The following is a 23696-nucleotide window of genomic DNA, read 5'->3' as shown; positions in this document are numbered from 1 at the left end:
AGGTCGGGTTCAAAAAATGGATTATCGGAAATTTGAACTGAAGTACTTGGTCGACTGGATGACGATTCTAAAGAAAAATCAACGGCGGTTATATTTGCTAAATGTCTTGATCTAGTTACAGGTGGTGAACGTACAAAAGGTGATGAACGTCTTGCTCGGTGCATTCACTGAATATCCTATTAGTTTTTAAAAGGAAAGAAAAATTATAATAAGTTATCCAATTAATAGACTTTTCTGATTTTGCCCACGTTTCGAATAGCCAAAAGATGCAGCAGAGGGGCAGGATTCGTTTGGTCTCAATATAATTGAGGACTGTTTGGCTCCAATAACCCGGTCCACGTACAAATCCAACTATTACTACGAACCAGAAAATTTTGATGTCTATTAATTTAACCACTTAAAATAAATTTTCGTAATTTTAAGAAATTTAGATAAGAAGTAGAAAAAATTCTAAGTCCTAAAACTAGAATAGCGAGAAATAAGAAAGAAAAAGAGTTCGTCGAAAAAGGTCGAAAAACGAAAAATGGTTGAAAAATAAAAGGTGACGAAAAAAAAATAAACTTATAAAAACTTAAAAATACTTGACTAACCTAATCTTATTACTACAACTAACTTAAAATTATAATCGCAAATTGAAATTACTAATTGGAATGATAATTGATACATAGTAAAAGGTGTCTAAAAATATTAAAGCTTACAGGAAAAACTAAATCCCAAATGGAAATAACTTAAAAAGAAACTAAAACTTAAAAAGGCGTCGCAAAATTCTAAAGCACCTAAATCTTAGTTTAAAGCAAAAGCACTTAAGGAATTCTACGGCAAAGCCTAAAAATCTAGGAGTAAAAATAACTATAGCAAAAACTAAGTTTAAAATTAAATATGAGCTAAAAATACAAATATTACGCTACAACGATTAAAAAGGGACAAAATATAAAAATATACAAAAAGTTGTAAAAAGTACAATTTTTATAAAAATATTATTTTTATATTATTTATTTAATAAAACTACTAATTTTACAATTTAATAAAACTAATTAATACTAAATACATAAATTAAATAAAAAGTAAAAGTTAAAATAAAATTAATTATAATAATAATAATAATTAGGGTTAATAATAATAATAATTATTAAATAACCCGTAATTAATGCTGAATTAGGGTTCTGTCGCGTGTCAGAGTCACTCCGCGAGTCGCGGTAATTAATGCAGAAAACCCCGCGAGTCGCGGGGTTCAGATATTCAGATGACAGCTTATTAAATTCGACGCGTTTTTTCTTTATTTTTTTTTTTCTGTTTTCTGTTTTTATATAAATAAAAGATATTTAAATAAAACTTATATTTTTATAAACTAAAATAAAAATAAAGAAACTTATAAAACTTAAATATTTAACAAAATCTTAAAAATACTTATATTTTTGTTTTTCTTTTTATATTTTTGAATAATTAAAACGTATTTTTACAAAAACGAATTTTAATAAAAGTTAACTAAAAATCTTTTTTTTTTATATATATTAGCGTTGCGCTTCCGGCGTTTAAGAGTGTTCCCCGGCAGCGGCGCCAAAAATACTTGATGTTATGCGAGGTGTATACAAAATAGTTTATATTTTACTAGGAAAAACTATTAAATACGATACAATTTTACACAAGATATTTATTTATTTATAGAATGGATATACTTAAACCTTGCTACAACACTTATAGGCAGTGTACCTAATCGTAAAGTAGTGTAGTTTTTAGTAAGTCCGGTTCGTTCCACAGGGAAATCTTTAAACAAAGCTCAACGCTATATTAGTTTACTTTTATAAAACTACAAACATATATATAAGTAATATTATTATTATAAAGGGGGGTTTTTACCGTTTAATGACCGGTTTGTCGATTTTAAGACTTTAGTCGCAGTTAAAACCTAATGTAAAATATAAAATAAATACAAGACTTAAATTAAAGCGTAAAGTAAATAACGATAATGAAATTGCGAATAATAAAAGTGCGATAAAATAAAATTGCGATAATTAAAAAGTACGATAATTAAAAGTGCGATGAAATAATAATAAATAAAAGTGCGATAATTAGAAGTGCAGTTAAATATAAAATAAAGAAAATTAAATATGAAATAAAAGAATTATGCTTATTTAAACTTCCGTAATCATGATGTTTGACGTGTTGATTTTAGTTTTATGCCCATGGGTTAATTGTCCTTTGTCCTGGATTATTTAATCTGTCCGTCTGGTTTTTGTCCATAACAGTCCATCAGTCATAAATATAAAGTGCGAGTGTCCTCGTCAAATTATTATTATACCCGAAGTTAAATATTCCAACTAATTGGGGATTCGAATTGTAACAAGGTTTTAATACTTTGTTTAATGAATACACCAGGTTATCGACTGTGTGTAAACCAAGGTTTTACTACTTTGTTAACAATTACACCAATTACCCTTGAATGTAATTTCACCCCTGTTAAATGAACGATTATTCGTACATATAAATACCCCGCCCATCGTGTCCGATTGAGTGTATATGGTAATTTATAGGGACGCTCAATTGTAAATCTTTATATTAACATTAACAAACTATCATTTAGTTAAACAAATATAAAGCCCATTAATAGCCCATAGTCTAATTTCCACAAGTGTCGTTCTTTTGTCCAAACCCCAATTATGGTACAAAGCCCAATTACCCAATTTTAGTAATTAGCCCAACATCATGATTACTTCGTTTTAAATAAGCATAATAATAACTTAGCTACGAGACATTAATATAAAAAGGTTGAACATAACTTACAATGATTAAAAATAGCGTAGCGTTACACGGACAGAATTTTGACTTACACCCTTACAACATTCGCTAACATACCCTTATTATTAGAATTAAAATTAAAATTAAAATATAAATTATATATATATATATAAATTTTACGTATGATAAGAGAAGAAAAAGATTTCAATTGTGATCAGAATTCGGTTGGCTTTATAGGGAATTTCGATTTTTGGGGCTCCGCGACTCGCGGCAAAATCCTCTTCAAACTCCGCGAGTCGCGGAGGTTACTTTTACAGCTCAGAGGAGTTTGGCTCTTTGTTTACCGACGGTTTATAATATATATATATATAATATATATATAATTAATATAATTAATTATATATTATATTATATTTATATACATAGTTAACTTGTAATTTTTAGTCCGTTGCGTCGAGCGTTAAGAGTTGACTCTGGTCCCGGTTCCGGATTTTCGAACGTCCTTGCGTACAATTTTATATTTTGTACTTTGCGTTTTGAATCTTGTACTCTTGTAATTTCGAGGCGTTTCTTATCAATAATTGGAACCTTTTTTATTGTCTTTTGTACTTTTGAGCTTTTTGGTCGTTTGCGTCTTCAATTCGTCGAATCTGTCTTTTGTCTTCACCTTTTATTATTTAAACGAATATCACTTGTAAATAGAACAATTGCAACTAAAAGCTTGTCTTTCTTGAGGAATAATGCTATGAAATATATGTTCGTTTTTAGCATTATCAATATGAAACATTCTCTCTTTGTTCCATTGTTAATTCAATACTGAGACAATCTTTTGTCAAATGTGGTCCTCCACACTGCTCACAACTAATTCGTATTGAGTGAATATCCTAAGTCATCTTTTCCATTCGTCTCTCGACAGCATCTATTTTTACGAAAATGAAATCTAAGTCATGGCTAGAATCGGCTCTAGCTGCTTTAGATGATCTAACGATATCTTTTTCTTGGTGCCACTCATGTGAGTGGGAAGCAGTGTTATCAATAATTTTATAAGCATCAGTTTCAGTTTTCTTCATAATAGAACCACCAGCTGCTATATCGATGTCTTTCCTTGTAGTGATGTCGCATCCTTGGTAGAATATTTGTACTATTTGACAGGTGTCTAAACCATGTTGCGGACATCCTCTCAACAACTTTCCAAATCTAGTCCACGCCTCATATAGAGTTTCATTCGGCTTCTGTGTGAACGTAACAATTTCTCCTTGAAGTCTTACGGCTTTAGATGCCGGAAAGAATTGTTTAAGAAATTTTTCAACTAAAACGTCCCATGTATCAATCGCCCCTTCAGGTAACGATTCCAACCAATCTTTGGCTTCTCCCTTTAAAGTCCAGGGAAATAACATGAGATATATCTGTTCATCTTCCACTTCTCGGATTTTAAATAGTGTGCAGATCCTATTAAAGGTACGAAGATGTTCGTTTGGATCTTCCTTCGGCGCACCACTAAATTGGCATTGATTAGTCACCATATGTAGAATTTGTCCTTTGATTTCATAATCTGGCGCATTAATGTATGGATGAGTAATTGCGTGACCTTGGCCAGTGTGTTTAGCTCTCATTCGGTCTTCCATACTTAAAGGTTCCAGATTTTCCATGATTGAATTAGTTGAACCGAATCACTAGAGGATTTTGATTTAATGGTTCATTCCTCAACAATCTCTGTTAGAATGATTGGTGGTTCTGGAGGAAAAGTTAATGGTTCAGGATCTACGAATTGTCCCTGAATATTATCCGGATTCTCAATTGTGAGGTCGGGTTCAAAAAATGGATTATCGGAAATTTGAATTGGAGTACTTGGTCGACTGGATAACGATTCTAAAGGAAAATCAACGGCGGTAATATTAGCTAGATGTCTTGATCGAGTTACAGGTGGTGAACGTACAAAAGGTGGTGAACGTCTTGCTCGGTGCATTCACTGAATATCCTATTAGTTTTTTAAAAGGAAAGAAAAATTATATAAGTTATCCAATTAATAGACTTTTCTGATTTTGCCCACATTTCGAATATCCAAAAGATGCAGCAGAGGGGCAGGATTCGTTTGGTCTCAATATAATTGAGGACTGTTTGGCTCTAATAACCCGGTCCACGTACAAATCCAACTATTACTACGAACCAGAAAATTTTGATGTCTATCAATTTAACCACTTAAAATAAATTTTCATAATTTTAAGAAATTTAGATAAGAAGTAGAATAAAAATCTATGTCCTAAAAACTAGAATGGCGAGAAATAAGAAAGAAAAAGAAAGTGCGTCGAAAAAGGTCGAAAAAGAAAAAAAAATTGAAAAAGGCGTCGAAAAATGAAAGAAACAGAGAATGACTATAAAACTTAAAAACACTCGACTAACCCAATCTTATTACTATCACTAACTTAAAATTATAATCGCAAATTGAGATTACTAATTGGAATGATAATTGATACATAGGTAAAAGGCGTCTAAAAATATTAATGCTTACAAGTAAACTATATCCCAAATGGCAATATCTTAAAAAGGTACTAAAACTTAAAAAGGCGTCGCAAAATTCTAAAGCACCTAAATCTTAGTCTAAAGAAAAAGCACTTAAGGGATTTTACGGCAAAGCCTAAAAATCTAGAAATAAAAATAACTATGGCAAAAACTATGTTTAAAAACTAAATACGAGCGAAAAATACAAATATTACACTAAAATAATTAAAAAGGGACAAAATATAAAAATATACTAAAAGTTGTAAAAAGGACAATTTTTTATAAAAATATTATTTTTATATTATTTATTTAATAAAACTATTAATTTTACAATTTAAATAAACTAATTTAACTAAATATAAAATAAATTAAAAACTAAAATTAAACTAAATAATAAAATATTAAAACCTAATTAGGGTTTATTAAATAATAATAATAATACACCGTAATTAATGCAGTTAGGGTTTCCTGTTGGCGTGTCAGACACTCTCATGCGATCGAATGAGTTTATGCCTTCGGGCTCATGCGATCGCATGAGCCAGGATTTTGGGCCAGGTTACGGGCTTCTACAGTAGCAGGCCCGAGAGTTTATTTTTTTTTATTATTTTGCTGTGTTTATTTTTTCTGTTTTAAATATTTATATAATATATTTTTATAAATTAAATAAAACTTTTATTTCTATAAAATAAATATAAAGAAACTTTTATAGAACTTAAATATTTAACAAACTCTTAAAAATATTTATATTTTTGTTTTTCTTTTTATATTTTCGAATTTATTAAAACGTATTTTTACAAAAGCGTATTTTAATAAAAGTAAACTAAAAATAAAAATCTTTTTTTTTATTTAGCGTTGCGCTTCCGGCTTTTAAGCAAGAAAAATCCCCGGCAGCGGCGCCAAAAATACTTGATGTTATGCGAGGTGTATATAAAATAGCTTATATTTTACAAGGAAATACTATTAAATACGATACAATTTTACTCAAGATATTTATTTATTTATTGAATGGATATACTTAAACCTTGCTACAACACTTATAGGCAGTGTACCTAATCGTACAGTAGTGTAGTTTTTAGTAAGTCCGGTTCGTTCCACAGGGAAAATCTTTTAATCAAAGCTTAACGCTATATTAGTTTTATTTTATAAAAATACAAATATATATAAGTAATATTATTATTATAAAGGGGGGTTTTTACCGTTTAATGACCGGTTTGTCGATTTTAAAACTTTAGTCGCAGTTAAAACAAAATGTAAAATATTAAATAAATAAAAGACTTAATTTAAAGCGTAAAGTAAATAACGATAATGAAATTGCGATAAATAAAAGTGCGATAAAATAAACTTGCGATAATTAAAAAGTACGATAATTAAAAGTGCAATTAAATACAATAACAATAAAAGTGCGATAATTAGAAGTGCAATTAAATATAAAATAAAGGAAATTAAATATGAGATAAAAGAATTATGCTTATTTAAACTTCCGTAATCATGATGTTTGACGTGTTGATTTTAGTTTTATGCCCATGGTTTAATTGTCCTTTGTCCTGGATTATTTAATATGTCCGTCTGGTTTTTGTCCATAACAGTCCATCAGTCATAAATATAAAGTGCAAGCGTCCTCGTCAAATTATCCTTATACCCGAAGTTAAATATTCCAACTAATTGGGGACTTAAACTGTAACAAGATTTTAATACTTTGTTTAATAATTACACCAGGATGTCGACTGAGTGTAACCCAAGGTTTTAATACTTTGTTATCAATTATGCCAAGTGTCCTTGTACATAATTTCACCCCTGTTTTAATAATTCTAGTGGCTATTAATCCATTCCCGTATCCGGTTAAATGAACGATTATTCGTACATATAAATACCCCGCCCATCGTGTCCGATCGAGTGTATATGGTTATTTATAGGGACGTTCAATTTTAAATCTTTATATTAAAATTAACAAACTATCATTTAGTTAAACAAATATAAAGCCCATTAATAGCCCATAGTCTAATTTCCACAAGTGTCGTTCTTTTGTCCAAACCCCAATTATGGTACAAAGCCCAATTACCCAATTTTAATATTTTTAGCCCAACATCATGATTACTTCGGATCAAATAAGCATAATAATAACTTAGCTACGAGACATTAAATTAAAAAGGTTAAACATAACTTACAATGATTAAAAATAGCGTAGCGTTACACGGACAGAATTTCGACTTACACCCTTACAACATTCGCTAACACACCCTTATTATTATAAATTAAAATTAAAATTATAATATAAATATAAATATTATACGTTGAATGAGGAGAAGAAAAAGATGTGTTTTTGTAGTGCACCAAAGCTCGATTTTTATAGGCATGTGGGCTGGAACTGTGCACCATGCGATCGCATGGATTTATGCCTTCCAGGCCATGCGATCGCATGGCCAGCTGGGGAGACTCAAAAGTCTTTGTTTTTTTATGCCGACGGTTTTTAAATATAATATAATATATATATATATATATATATATATATATATATATATATATATATTAATTTTAAGAATTAATTATATATTATATTATATTCATGTGCATAGTTGACTTGAAATTTTTAGTCCGTTGCGTCGAGCGTTGAGAGTTGACTCTGGTCCCGGTTCCGGATTTTCGAACGTCCTTGCGAATAATTTAATATCTTGTACTTTGCGAATCTTGTACTCTTGTAATTTTGAGACGTTTCTTATCAATAATTGGAACCTTATTGATTGTATTTTGTACTTTTGAACTTTTTGGTCATTTGCGTCTTCAATTCGTCGAATCTGTCTTTTGTCTTCACCTTTTATTATTTAAACGAATATCACTTGTAAATAGAACAATTGCAACTAAAAGCTTGTCTTTCTTGAGGAATAATGCTATGAAATATATGTTCGTTTTTAGCATTATCAATAACCGTCCCAACAACAATAACAACAATAACAACAACAACAACAACAACAGCAACAATAACAATCCCAACAACAATCTCAATAACAACAATGGCAACAAAAACCAAAAACAGCCATGCCAAAGATGTGAAGAGCATCACCTGGGGTTCTGCATGACATTTTGCAACAAGTGTAAAAGAAATGGTCATAGCGCGAAGAAGTGCGAAATCTACGGACCAATGCATAACAGAACTAAAAGAACAAATAATGTCGGAACAAATAACACCGCCATAGTTTGTTTTGGATGTGGAAAACCGGGCCACTTTAGTAGAAATTTCCCGAATCAGGGGAATACTAATGGGCAGGGCCGCGGAAGAGTTTTCAATATTAATACGGCAGAAGCGCAGGAAGACCCGGAGCTTGTTACGGGTACGTTTCTCATTGACAATAAATTTGCTTATGTTTTATTTGATTCGGGTGCGGATAGAAGCTATATGAGTAGAGATTTTTGTGCTAAACTAAGTTGCTCACCGACGTCCTTGGATAATAAATTTTTACTCGAATTAGCAAACGGTAAATTAATTACAGCAGATAATATATGTCGGAATCGAGAAATTAAACTGGTTAGCGAAACATTTAAGATTGACTTGATACCAGTAGAGTTAGGGAGTTTTGATGTGATAATCGGTATAGACTGGTTGAAAGAAGTGAAAGCAGAGATCGTTTGTTACAAAAATGCAATTCGCATTATACGAGAAAAAGGAAAACCCTTAATGGTGTAGGGAGAAAAGAGCAACACGAAGTTAAATCTTATTAGTAACCTGAAGGCACAAAAACTAATAAGTAAAGGTTGCTATCCTGTTCTAGTACACGTCGAGAAAGTCAATTCCGAAGAAAAGAACATCAATGATGTTCCCATCGCAAAAGAATTTTCTGATGTATTTCCGAAAGAATTACTGGGACTACCTCCACACCGATCCGTTGAATTTCAAATATACCTTGTACTGGGAGCTGCACCAATAGCTCGTGCTCCATACAGACTCGCACCCAGTGAAATGAAGGAACTTCAGAGACAATTACAAGAACTTTTAGAGCGTGGTTTCATTCGACCAAGCACATCACCGTGGGGAGCTCCTGTTTTGTTTGTCAAGAAGAAGGATGGTACATTTAGGTTGTGTATCGACTACCGAGAGTTGAACAAACTTACCATCAAGAACCGCTACCCACTACCGAGAATCGACGACTTATTTGATCAATTATAAGGCTCGTCAGTTTATTCGAAGATTGATTTATGTTCTGGGTATCATCAAATGCGGGTGAAGGAGGATGATATTCCAAAGACTGATTTTAGGACGCGTTACGGTCATTACGTGTTTATGGTTATGCCGTTTCGGTTGACTAACGCACCAGCTGTGTTCATGGACCTCATGAACCGAGTGTGTAGACCATACCTTGACAAGTTTGTCATTGTTTTCATCGATGACATACTTATTTACTCAAAGAATGACCAAGAGCATGAAGAACATTTGAGAAAAGTGCTAGAGTTGTTAAGGAAAGAAAAATTGTACGCTAAGTTTTCAAAGTGCGCATTTTGGTTAGAAGAAGTTCAATTCCTCGGTCATATAGTGAACAAAGAAGGTATTCAGGTGGATCCATCAAAGATTGAAACAGTTGAAAAGTGGGAAACCCCAAAAACTCTGAAACATATACGCCAATTTTTAGGACTAGCTGGTTACTACAGAAGATTCATCCAAGATTTTTCCAAAATAGCAAAACCCTTGACTGCATTAACGCATAAAGGGAAGAAATTTGAATGGAAAGATGAACAAGAGAAAGCGTTTCAATTTTTAAAGAAAAAGTTAACTACGGCACCTATATTGTCATTACCTGAAGGGAATGATGATTTTGTGATATATTGTGACGCCTCAAAGCAAGGTCTCGGTTGTGTATTAATGCAACGAACGAAAGTAATTGCTTATGCGTCTAGACATTTGAAGATTCACGAGCAGAATTATACGACGCATGATTTGGAATTAGGCGCGGTTGTTTTTGCATTAAAGACTTGGAGGCACTACTTATATGGGGTCAAAAGTATTATATATACCGACCACAAAAGTCTTCAACACATATTTAATCAGAAACAACTGAACATGAGGCAGCGCAGGTGGATTGAATTGTTGAATGATTATGACTTTGAGATTCGTTACCACCCGGGGAAGGCGAATGTAGTAGCCGACGCTTTGAGCAGAAAGGACAGAGAACCCATTCGAGTAAAATCTATGAATATAATGATTCACAATAACCTTACTACTCAAATAAAGGAGGTGCAACAAGGAGTTTTAAAAGAGGGAAATTTAAAGGATGAAATACCCAAAGGATCGGAGAAACATCTTAATATTCGGGAAGACGGAACCCGGTATAGGGCTGAAAGAATTTGGGTACCAAAATTTGGAGATATGAGAGAAATAGTACTTAGAGAAGCTCATAAAACCAGATACTCAATACATCCTGGAACGGGGAAGATGTACAAGGATCTCAAGAAACATTTTTGGTGGCCGGGTATGAAAGCCGATGTTGCTAAATACGTAGGAGAATGTTTGACGTGTTCTAAGGTCAAAGCGGAGCATCAGAAACCATCAGGTCTACTTCAACAACCCGAAATCCCGGAATGGAAATGGGAAAACATTACCATGGATTTCATCACTAAATTGCCAAGGACTGCAAGTGGTTTTGATACTATTTGGGTAATAGTTGATCGTCTCACCAAATCAGCACACTTCCTGCCAATAAGAGAAGATGATAAGATGGAGAAGTTAGCACGAATGTATTTGAAGGAAGTCGTCTCCAGACATGAAATACCAATCTCTATTATCTCTGATAGGGATGGCAGATTTATTTCAAGATTCTGGCAGACATTACAGCAAGCATTAGGAACTCGTCTAGACATGAGTACTGCTTATCATCCACAAACTAATGGGCAGAGTGTAAGGACGATACAAACGCTTGAAGACATGCTACAAGCATGTGTTATTGATTTTAGAAATAGTTGGGATCGACACCTTCCGTTAGCAGAATTTTCCTACAATAATAGCTACCATTCAAGCATTGAGATGCCGTTTGAAGCACTCTATGGTAGAAAGTGCAGGTCTCCGATTTTTTGGAGTGAAGTGGGGGATAGACAGATTACGGGTCCGGAGATAATACAAGAAACTACCGAGAAGATCATCCAAATTCAACAACGGTTAAAAACCACCCAAAGCCGACAAAAGAGCTACGCTGACATTAAAAGAAAAGATATAGAATTCGAAATTGGAGAGATGGTCATGCTTAAAGTTGCACCTTGGAAAGGTGTTGTTCGATTTGGTGAAGGAGGGAAATTAAATCCAAGGTATATTGGACCATTCAAGATTATTGATCGTGTCGGACCAGCTTACCGACTTGAGTTACCTCAACAACTCGCGGCTGTATATAACACTTTCCACGTCTCGAATTTGAAGAAATGTTTTGCTAAAGAAGATCTCACTATTCCGTTAGACGAAATCCAAATCAACGAAAAACTTTAATTCATCGAAGAACCCGTCGAAATAATGGATCGTGAGGTTAAAAGACTTAAGCAAAACAAGATACCAATTGTTAAGGTTCGATAGAATGCTCGTAGAGGACCTGAGTTCACTTGGGAATGAGAAGATCAGATGAAGAAGAAATACCCGCACCAATTTCCAGAAGATACATCAACACCTCCAACTGCTTAAAATTTCGGGACGAAATTTATTTAACGGGTAGGTACTGTAGTGACCCGAACTTTTCCATGTTTATATATATTAAATGAAATTGATATTTACATGATTAAGTGTTTCCAACTTGTTAAGCAATCAAACTTGTTAAGACTTGATTATTTGAAATGAGTTTCATGTAGACAATTGACCACCCAAGTTGACCGGCGATTCACGAACGTTAAAACTTGTAAAAACGACATGACGATATATATATATGGATAAACATATAGTTAACATGAGATTATGATAAGTAAGTATCTCCATAAGTATATTAACAATGAGTTATATACATAAAAATGAGACTACTAAGTTAAGAAACTCGAAACGATATATATAACGATTATCGTTATTACAACGTCTTACTAAATACATATGTATCATATTAAGATATTGTTACACTATATTTAACATGATAAAATGATAATTATATATATATCATTAAGTATGTTAACAATTAACTACATATGTAAAACAAGACTACTAACTTAAGAATTTTGAAACGAGGCATATATGTAACGATTATCGTTGTAACGATATTTTAATGTATATATATCATATTAAGATATATTCATACATCATAATATCATGATAATGTAATAATTTAACATCTCATTAGATATAATAACAATTGGTTAACAACATTAAATGAGATCGTTAACTTAAAGGTTTCAAAACAACACTTAGATGTAACGACTAACGATGACTTAACGACTCAGTTAAAATGTATATACATGTAGTGTATTTAGATGTATTAGTACACTTTTGAAAGACTTCAAGACACATATCAAAGTACTTCTACTTAACAAAAATGCTTACAATTGCATTCTCATTCATTTTCATCAACAATTCTACTCGTATGCAACCGTATTCGTACTCATACAATACCCAGCTCCTAGACGTATATACTATTGGTATATACACATATATACTATTGGTATATATACATAATAATTTAGCTAGTAGCAGTCCTAGATAGTCAACAAACATGTGGAACCAACAATTAGACAACTAGCATGACTTATGAGCAAGGAAACAAAAACAATAACTCCTTTTAACCCCACTCACCTTCACCACTCACCACCTACTCCATTTCACTTCCAATTTTCTTCCCAATTCTCTCTCAAAACACACACACTCTTCCATGAACGTCTAAGTTACTATTTTTTCAGCAAAAATCATCAAATACAAGCTTTGGTTATTACCTATAATCATCATAAAAATAATTACTCAAGAACACATCAAGAACACTTCCAAGTTTACAAGTTTACTTCCAAGTTTCCTAATCCATTCCAAGCAATCATCTAAGATCAAGAAACCTTTGTTATTTACAGTAGGTTATCTTTCTAAATCAAGGTAATATTCATATTCAAGCTTTGATTTAATTTCTATAACTATAACTATCTTAATTCGAGTAATAATCTTACTTGAACTTGTTTTGGTGTCATGATTCTATTTTAAGAACTTCCAAGCCATCAAAGATCCTTTGAAGCTCAAGTTATTTTTTCATCATTTCCAGTAGGTTTACCTACTAAACTTGAGGTAGTAATGATGTTCATAACATCATTCGATTCATATATGTATAACTATCTTATTCGAAGATTTGAACATGTAATCACTAGAACATAGTTTAGTTAATTCTAAACTTGTTCGCAAACAAAGTTAATCCTTCTAACTTGACTTTTAAAATCAACTAGACACATGTTCTATATCTATATGATATGCTAACTTAATGATTTAAAACCTAAAAACACCGTAAAACCGGATATACGCCGTCGTAGTAACACCGCGGGCTGTTTTGGGTTAGATAATTAAAAAATATGATAAACTTTGATTTAAAAGTTGTTCTTCTGGGAAATTAATTTTTCTTATGAACATGAAACTATATCCAAAAATCATGGTTAAACTCAAAGTGAAAGTATGTTTTCCAAAATGGTCATCTAGACGTCGTTCTTTCGACTGAAATGACTACCTTTACAAAAACGACTTGTAACCTATATTTATGACTATAAACTTATACTTTTTATGTTTAGATTCATAAACTTAAGTTCAATATGAAACCATAGCAACTTGAATCACTCAAAACGGATTTGAAACGAAGAAGTTATGGGTAAAACAAGATTGGATAATTTTTCTTGTTGTAGCTACGTGAAAATTGGTAACAAATCTATATTAATCATATCCTAGCTAACTCATATTGTATTATACATGTATTATAATATATTATGTAATCTTGGGATACCATAGACACGTATACAAATATTTTGACATATCATATCGACCCATGTATATATATTATTTGGAACAACCATAGACACTCTATATGCAGTAATGTTGGAGTTAGCTATACAGGGTTGAGGTTGATTCCAAAAATATATATACTTTGAGTTGTGATCTAGCCTGAGATGTGCATACACTGGGTCGTGGATTGATTCAAGATATATATATATATATATATATATATATATATATATATATATATATATATATATATATATATATATATATATATATATATATATATATATATATCGATTTATTTCTGTACATCTAACTGTGGACAACTAGTTGTAGGTTACTAACGAGGACAGCTGACTTAATAAACTTAAAACATTAAAACGTATTAAAAATGTTGTAATTTTATTTTGAACATAATTTGATATATATGTACATATTTGTTATAGGTTCGTGAATCGACCAGTGGCCAAGTCTTACTTCCCGACGAAGTAAAAATCTGTGAAAGTGAGTTATAGTCCCACTTTTAAAATCTAATATTTTTGGGATGAGAATAAATGCAGCTTTATAAATGTTTTACAAAATAGACACAAGTACATGAAACTACTTTCTATGGTTGAACGATCGAAGCCGAATATGCCCCTTTTTACTTGGTAACCTAAGAATTAGTAAACCAGTCTACTAATTGACGCGAATCCTAAAGATAGATCTATTGGACCCAACAAACCTCATCCGTTGTAGGGGATGCTTTAGTACTTCGATGTTGTTTTATCATGTTCGATGGATGTCCCGGAATGATAGGGGATATTCTTATATGCATCTTGTTAATGTCGGTTACCAGGTGTTCAAACCATATGAATGATTTTTATCTTTATGAATGGGATGTATATTGAAATATGAAATCTTGTGGTCTATTATTACGATTTGATAAATATATAGGTTAAACCTATAACTCACCAACATTTTTGTTGACGTTTAAAACAAGTTTATTCTCAGGTGATTATTAAGAGCTTCCGCTGTTGCATGCTAAAATAAGGACAAGATTTGGTGTCAGCATGCTTGTATAATATTGTTTAAATCTGCATTCGAGATTTACTTTGTTGTAACATATTAATATTGTAAACCAATATGTATTGGTAGTGTGTAAGTGTGATATTTTTAGATTATCATTTCTGGATAATCTAGGTGATGTCCTTTTAACCTTGTCGATAAAATAAAGGTTATGGTTTGTTTTTAAAAACGAATGCAGTCTTTGAAAAACGTCTCATATAGAGGTCAAAACCTCGCAACGAAATCAATTAATATGGAACGTTTATAATCAATATGAACGGGACATTTCATTATACCCCTGAAAAAATTGTAGATTAGACCATAGTTGGGGGTATTTATGTAGCTGTGTTCCCGATGTCGTTTGGAAAACTAAAGGAGACCCAAACAACATAGTTTGTCACCAGTGGCGAAGGCAGGATTTTCAGTCAGTGGTGTCAATTGCCTTTTTCAGTCAGTGGTGTCAATTGTCTTTTGAAAATAATGGGGCCAATTGCCTTTTTTAGATATTAAAACTCAAACTTTAAAGCTAAAATTGATTAAAACTCAAACTTTAAGTGGTGTCAATTGACACCATAACCTTCTATGTGGCTACGCCACTGTTTGTCACCTCCTTTAATATATAAGAGGCTCAAACGACATAGTCTGGCACCTCCTTTAGTATATAAGAGAGGTAATAGTCCAAGTTAAAATAGAAAATCTCAACCCTGATTACGTGTAATTTTACCAAAAATAATACTGTAAGCATTTTAGGTAAATCACAAATGTTATCAGTTAACTTGTTATTAGCAAAGTATAATAATACTTTTTTTAAATATTAAATTTCGTTATTTACAATTGACACAATTACCAAATACTCTAAGTTATAAATATGAATTTTTTATTTTTTTTATTTTTTTGGAACAACATAAATTTTTATTTTCCGAAACCGAACCGGTACCGTACCGGTACCGAAAATCGGTACCGATCGGGATTCGGTATCGGTTCCGGTCCTTGATTTTAAGCTAATTCGGTATCGGTATTTTTCGGTACAGTACCATTCGGTATTAGTCTAATTCGGTATCGGTATTTTTCGGTATGGTACCGAAAAAATCGAAAAAAACGTATTTAAACCGTACTAAATACATGTAAAAATCGAAAAAAAAATGTAAACTCGGGACAAACGGTATAATACCGAAAATTAACGGTACCGAACCGGTACCGGTATTGGAAAAACGGTACGGTACCGGTATTCGAAATTGGGTAAATTCGGTACCGATACTTTTTTCGGTACCGGTACAACTCTCTAGCAAAGAGCTAGAGGACGGGAGAAAAATGATACAATTAATTACAAAGTCAGTCTTACAATTTGAGGTTAATTTTCTCATTGCGGGTGAACCAAACAAGATATTGTTACCAAATCTTCATAGCATCCACAACGTAGCAATTAGGATGGCAAGAATCTTCTCTTTATCTATAGTAGCTGTGTTCCAATTATCAATTCAAGCAACTAACTCGTTAACTGAAGAAAATTAATATACGGCATACCAACCCCCACTCTAATCTTGCTCCATATAGCCATATACGTATGACGTATCGCATGAAAACATAATGTGAGATAGGGACTCAACACGATGAGAGCACGAGACGCATCTTATGTCAGAAATTTCCACACCAACGCGACAAATTAAGGGTGCGTTTGTTTGCCTCTTAATGGAATGGTTCAGCACTGAATGCTGAATGCTGAACCATTCAGCATTCAGTGCGTTTGTTTCTGACCTCTGAATGACATATAGTGCTGAATGATTCAGAATTCAGCTCTAAATCATTCAGAGATGAAACACTCTCTTAACCATTAAGAGCCTAAATTATCTATAATATTCTCCTCAAATCATATCCTGATCACCTAACTAACAAATATATTGAAATTTTTATTCATGTCACACTTTAATAAGGTAGTTTTAGTCAGTTCATATCGTTAATTCTAAATAATTATCAAATAACTTATTTTCATTCAGAGCAAACCCTATTTAGAAGCTCTGGACCATTCAGGTTCTGAATCATTCAACACTAAATCATTTAGTTTTATCAAACACACCTTAAGTCTCGTAGGTAAACGATCCAACATACATCTCCAAAAAAAAAACAATCCAAAAAATTATATATACAATCAGATTAACCGTAACTCTAATTAACGTCCTCCCTCAATACATTTGTTGTGTTGATTCACGCTCTATGTAAACACATTTTGTAGACTTCTTTGTTTTCGAGTTTTGTGACCGGAAAAGAAGGGGAAAAAAATAAGAAGGATGAAAGGTAAGAAAATGAGATTTTTGAAAAGAAAAACAAAAAGAAAATTGAATAAAATCATTCATTAACTTCCTTTCATTTCTTTTCTTAAAAAACTTAGAAACACCATTTATCTTTATTTCTTTTTAATTTCTTTCGTTTCTTTCTAAAATAAAACTCTGTCTTGCCCTGTACTACAAGATGTCGCAAATTATGCTTATAAACATATAACACCGAACATCGTAAAATAATGTTGTCTATTCTTATTAAGTATTGTGTAAAAGACTAAAGGGCCACTGTTCATCAGCAGTATCAACGCAGACAAATCGTTTTCAGAAACGGAACCTATCGTTGAGCATGAAACTAGTATAAACGACACGACCAAATTTCTCCTGGAAAAAGAATTATAGTACATGTTTTTAATCATATAATCACCATTCGAAACTTTTAAACATTACGGACACATTACGACCTAAAGATCAAAAACTATACACATCAAATCCCACCCGGTGGTCCTCGCATCTTGTCAACTATATGTCGTCCTTTTTCTTCGATATTACGTCTCTTTTCTTCAAGTTTCTCCCCCATCTTTTTTCGTAACCCTAACATTTTCGCCCTCGTTCCCATTCTCCTTAACCTAGCCTCATCCCCTTCCACCGTTTCGTTAATTTCTTCCGATGACACCACCATTGTTTGTGGTGCCGCCGGTTGTTGCCAATTTGGAAACGTAACTTCCCGGTTTTCTTCCGCCGACTGACGGGCCACCACCACCACATCTCGGGGCGGCACTTGTTCCACGCTTGCTAACAATGGTGTTTTCTCGCCCGAAGATATTTCATTTACCACCATTTTCTTATCATCGACTGAATTGATTGTTTTCTTATCGTGTGAAACATCTTGCGTACTTTTTGTACTACGTTTGCTACTCGTGTGAACTACTTGAAGTTCTCGTGTATGAATATCTTCCGAAGGTTGCACGATATTTGGCTCAGAGACGGGCCCCGTTACGAGTTCCTGATTATTCCATATGAACGGGGCAACATTTTGTGGGACCCAATCGTTCTTTTCGGCTGACATAAAGGGAATAGTTACACTTTCGGAGTTAGGGAGCACCATGGATTCACGAATGGCCGCCTATGGAAGTAAAACACGCATATTAGTTTGACTTTTAAGGTCAAATAAACGAACTTACATCTTCGAAATTATACAAAAGAGCATTAAATGTTTCAGAAAAGGTAAAAACTAAATTCAAACCAGATAGACAGTAGTACAATCATTGAAAACAGGGTGTCAATAAGTCAAACAAGTTCCAAACTTGTTTGAATTTTAGAAGTCAATATTTTGACATGAAAAGTCAAAATGTGCATAAGAAAATTGATCTGACCTTGAATTTACTGATTATGAACAAAGCGATATGTCCGCTGGTTATCTTGTGATCACCAACAGAAGACTCCAAGCTAAAATCGATATCAGGCATGGACGTAAAACCGAACCATATTTGATCTGACGGAGGAGGTTTTATGTGTACTCGCAATGTTCCTCGAAGAGTCGTCACCCGAATTGCGAGTGTAAGGGGTACCTTCACCAATGAGAAAAAAAAATATATTACAAACAAAAAAGAATCTATTTTTCTACTAATATATCCAAGGCAACTCAATTTGGAAACACTTTTCGTTCTTTAGTTATAGAAATAATCAACGTGATTAGCAAGATAACAAAAACGATATCACTAACACAGTGATCTAAAAGAGGTTTTATGCATTCAAAATATACATTTGGTGACTTTCAACCCGTTTGACCTGTTGCTCTTCTAGCAGAAAAAAAAACACTTCTTTGACTTTTCCGGGTCAAACATAAACCAAATCTGATTTTGGTCTCCTCAACACAATCAATAAGCATCGAAGACCGAAATTATTGTTGTACAAACCTGAGAGACTTGTCTGGCGACAGAATTAAGTACAGATTTCCACTTGCGTACAGTAGAAGAAGATACTTGTTCGCTGCCCTTAAAACTTTTGGTCTCCTCTGCAAGAATATAGTATAGATTAGAATTGTAACGATTTATACAAACCAATATTGAAGATACATTTTTCATAATAAAACCAACTTGTCAGAATACAATAAAAGAAAACAATTTTTCGCCAAAGATAATTGCCCAAGAGTCTTCACGTTTTAAAATTTCGAATCCCAACAACATAGCCAACATTTTTTAGCCTTGCAGTGGAAAATCATTCTTAGAGATGGTGATTTCAACCCAAAGATATACGAGTTAGTATAAAGCACGTCAAATGGGTCAAACTGGTTAAAACTTGCCAAAGTCTATTTTTAGTGCATAAAACCTTCTAATTCTAAATGATTAATCAGAGAAGTAAAAATTTTCTTCTAAAATTCTGGTCATATCTACCAGAAGGGGATTATAATTCCGATCAACAGATTATTTAAAATTATTCAACCTACCTAATTTGCGTGTTTCATCATCCTTTTGATCCAAGGTCTGATTTTTCGGTGCATTGAGCTTCAACTGTTCTCCATAATACTCAAAACCTTCTAGAAGATCCGTCTTGACTTCATCGACAGATGCGGAATCCGAATTGGTAGCAAAGTTTTCTGGATTTTCGAGCTCCTTCACTTCAAGCCTCGTCTCGATATCTAACACCGCACCACCGTAATATTCGATATCGATTTCCATGGCAACTACTTCTTTCAAATCAGATGGAAGAACACGCATGCCGTGAATATACGGTGGAATATTTCCAGATTTTACACCGGAGCAGATGATTTCGCCTATGTAACTTGGTGTCCTTATGGTAGAGAGTGTTCTCTATACACAAATGATAATCAGTTTAAATAATAAATTTCGGTTTTTAAACAAAAATTAAAATAAAAATAAAAAAAGAAGTTATTAGATATATAGTGTTGGTAAATTTGACCCACTTAGTTAATAAATGGGTCGACTAATGTATCCACTACAGTCAGACGGGTCAAAAAGTGCATGAAGTGTATTTTTAATGCATACAACCAGATATATCCTCACTTTATTCAATAACTTAACTTTTAACACGCTGAATGATTATTTACGATATTTATACGGATAATGACCAAAATACATTTTTATAGGAAACATAAAAATCAGTTGAAACAAGAACAACTGTATCTAAAACTGATTATTTTATCAGAAACAGAATCTATTCATCCAAACCATAAAAAAAAAATTGAACGCCAGACTCACACACCCTACATAATTCTACACGAATAATGTCCTAAAAAGGACTCGATCCCGTGACCTGGTCTGATACCGCTAGGCCAAAGGCCCTTTGGTAAACTATAAAAAAGTGATTATTTTTTAGACTTCAAGTAACAACAAGAACTAGTTGCAAACTGAAAATCCAAACATCCACTTCATTTCTGGTAAAACTCATCATATGTCACATCGCGAGAAGCAAAGGCTATAAAGATACATGAAATACTCGAATTAAAAAAAAAAAAAAAAAAAAAAAAAAAAAAAAAAAAAATAAGATGCTACAGACCTGAATTCGCGCTTGTATAGACTTCCTCAAATCCAAATTATTTTTGGCATCAAAAAATAACCGCGATATTAACAAATTGCAACATAACGTTCCATCATCACTTGTTATCTTATCGTTAGAATCTGTATCATTTGATCTTGATGTTAACGACTGAATAATCTCTTCAGCACCATAATTAGATTTCTTTAGTATTTGTGAGGGCTTCACCGATCCACCAACTGAACTTTCAAAAATATTTTTATCTTCTTTGCCAGTTTTAGAAGTTTTCTTTGCGATCTTTTTCAAAAAGTCACGAACTTTCGATGATGAAGCGTCTATTTTAATCGACCTATCGCCGATTTGAGGGTTGAAACCTATAGACGGTTTGAGAAATGAAGGATATTCGACGTTTAAAGATGCCAAATAACTATGGAACTCTGAACGTAATGTGTGAAACCACTTAAGCTTCGCTTTGTCTTCACATGAAGCAAGACGTAATGCTTTACACCATGATTCTTTCTCACAAGATGTCTCAAAATACATGTAGAATATTTTGTTTCCATGATATAGGACATGTGATTTGTTCTCCACTTTGATTGGGTACTTTTTGCCCCTGTGAGAAAAAAAAAAAAAAAGATAAAATTATGTCACAACGCCAAAAACGAAAAACAGGACCCGTAAGGGCGCTTTTGGTTGCAGAAAAATGGAGGGTTATGCTGGAAAAAGGAAAATGTGTTCAAATATGACCCTCATTGAAAAGTTTTTTGAAAAGTCTCGGGATTTTGAAGTAGTCTAACCAGTCTCTGACTTGGTCGAATTATTCAGTTAAAGTCGTCAAAAGTTCAATTTAGTCGATGAAAGTTAGATCTTTTTGGTTGAAAGTTGGATTAAGTTCAGTCAAATACAGTCAGAGTCAAAGTTGGTCAATGTCTGACTAGTCCCAATAGTCTCCGACTTGGCCACTTAGTCCCTATGTGGTCCCGGAAGACTAGTCCCCTACTAGCAACCATAGAAACCTTGGCTACTAAAGAGCAACTTTATATTCAATACAGTCCCATTAGATACGAATGCAGCCTTTGAAAAATTGTATATTAATTTAGTTCATGCATTTCATTCCATCGAAATGTATATTCAGGACACAAATCGTGTATCTACCACCGGTCCATCACAACAAACTAAAATGACAATCGTAATCCACATAGTATATGGAACAGAAAACTTTACCATTTTCTAGAGGGCAAATTTGTAGCAGATACAGCTTCTACGATACAGCCTAATACAGAAATTTTGTTGACGGACCCATCTGGTTCCATAATCGAAAGAGAACGCTCTTTGATGCTTGCATGCTTCCTGACAGGTGAAACCTCCACAATCTCTGTTTTACGTTTTTGTTGTCGTAAGTTTTTATCGGTGGATGGTAAAGTTTTAGGGATCTTTTCCTTTTCTAAAATCCAAACCCATCCCTGAAAACATAAGAAATTTAAAAAAATATTACATGAATTAAGTAAGCATTTTAATAAGAGTAATTATAATTAACTCAAACTTTTCCCTACAAGACATACGGCGTAATACCCTTAGAATCAAGGTGAATGTCCATTGGCACCTAATAGTTCAGTTCTTGAAAGTTGAATATAAATTGTCCTACAAATGTGTACACAACATATAGACTGTACATTCAAGAATCCTTAATATGTATAAACTTACTTAGGTTATCTTAAGCCAGATAGATACACATTTTGATGAGAATTACACTCACTATATCCTTCATAAAAGTTAATTTAAATACAATAAATATATAATTAATATGAGATTACACTAACAAAACAAACAAAAACAAAGTAAGAGAGTAACCTGTTTATTAGGGAATGTAAAATGGAGCTCATCTTTTTTGGACAACTCAGATTTTGAAATCTTAATCTCTTCTTCATTAACTTTTTTACTCAATTTTTGAATAATATACAAAACCCCTAAAACTTCAATACCAATAACCACCAATACCCCAATAACAAAACCCACTAACAATGCAACAGCCACCATCAAAACCACTTTTTAACTCCTGATCACATTCAAAAACCAATTTCCCACTTTCAAGAATGCATAAAAACATACATGGAACACCAAACTGACCTAAAGATCATATTTTGCCACATACCCCACTATCAAAAATGCATAAAAACATGCATTAAACATCAAATTGACCTAAAAATCGAATCTTTAATCAAAATTTCAAGTTCTAATGGACTAAAAGATTCAAGATTTCAAGTGGGGTTTTGTATTATTATTTTTTATTTTTTTTGTTTTGGATTGAGTGGACAGCGTGGACAGAGGAATTTGGGAGTCCGTCGTACGCGGTTGCTTTTTGATTAGGGAAATCAAAGATTTATAATTTGATGATATGTATTGAAATTGAATGAATTACATCGGTGGTCTTTATTTCAAATATCACGCTAGCATTTTTTTCACATGAGTGGTCATTGTATTTTTAAATCGTCGCGTGAATGGTTTATGCATTAAACGAACGTTAAATTATTCTGTTAAGTAATGACATGTGTGCTGCACGTGACTACATGAAGGGTAATTTCGTGTCTTTCATTCCATCAAATACACCCATGGCTTCATCTTCTCGGATTCTGATGATACCGGAATTAAATTGGGTCGCTGACGATGATCTTCATCAGGTGTTCAGCAACGATGATCTTCATTAGGTGTTCATCAAAGATTTTTGTTAGTTATTA

General features: G+C 32.9%; 1 protein-coding gene across 1 annotated transcript; it reads right to left on the bottom strand.

The window, feature by feature from the left end:
* Positions 1 to 17713: 17713 nt before the first annotated feature.
* Positions 17714 to 23297, bottom strand: LOC139892872 (uncharacterized). The gene is made up of 7 exons (XM_071875997.1): positions 22813 to 23297; positions 22186 to 22424; positions 20983 to 21574; positions 19913 to 20276; positions 19383 to 19480; positions 18840 to 19034; positions 17714 to 18589 (listed from the first exon to the last, which is right to left on the bottom strand). Exons 1-7 carry the CDS (start codon positions 22996 to 22998, stop codon positions 17951 to 17953), a joined length of 2313 nt encoding a protein of 770 aa, XP_071732098.1. The 5' UTR covers positions 22999 to 23297; the 3' UTR covers positions 17714 to 17950.
* Between the last annotated feature and the right edge of the window lie 399 nt (positions 23298 to 23696).

This window comes from Rutidosis leptorrhynchoides, chromosome 2, assembly GCF_046630445.1.
Source record: "Rutidosis leptorrhynchoides isolate AG116_Rl617_1_P2 chromosome 2, CSIRO_AGI_Rlap_v1, whole genome shotgun sequence".
Classification (NCBI taxonomy): domain Eukaryota; kingdom Viridiplantae; phylum Streptophyta; class Magnoliopsida; order Asterales; family Asteraceae; genus Rutidosis; species Rutidosis leptorrhynchoides.
Note: the sequence above shows the minus strand (reverse complement) of the source record. Positions and strands in the feature narration are given on the sequence as shown.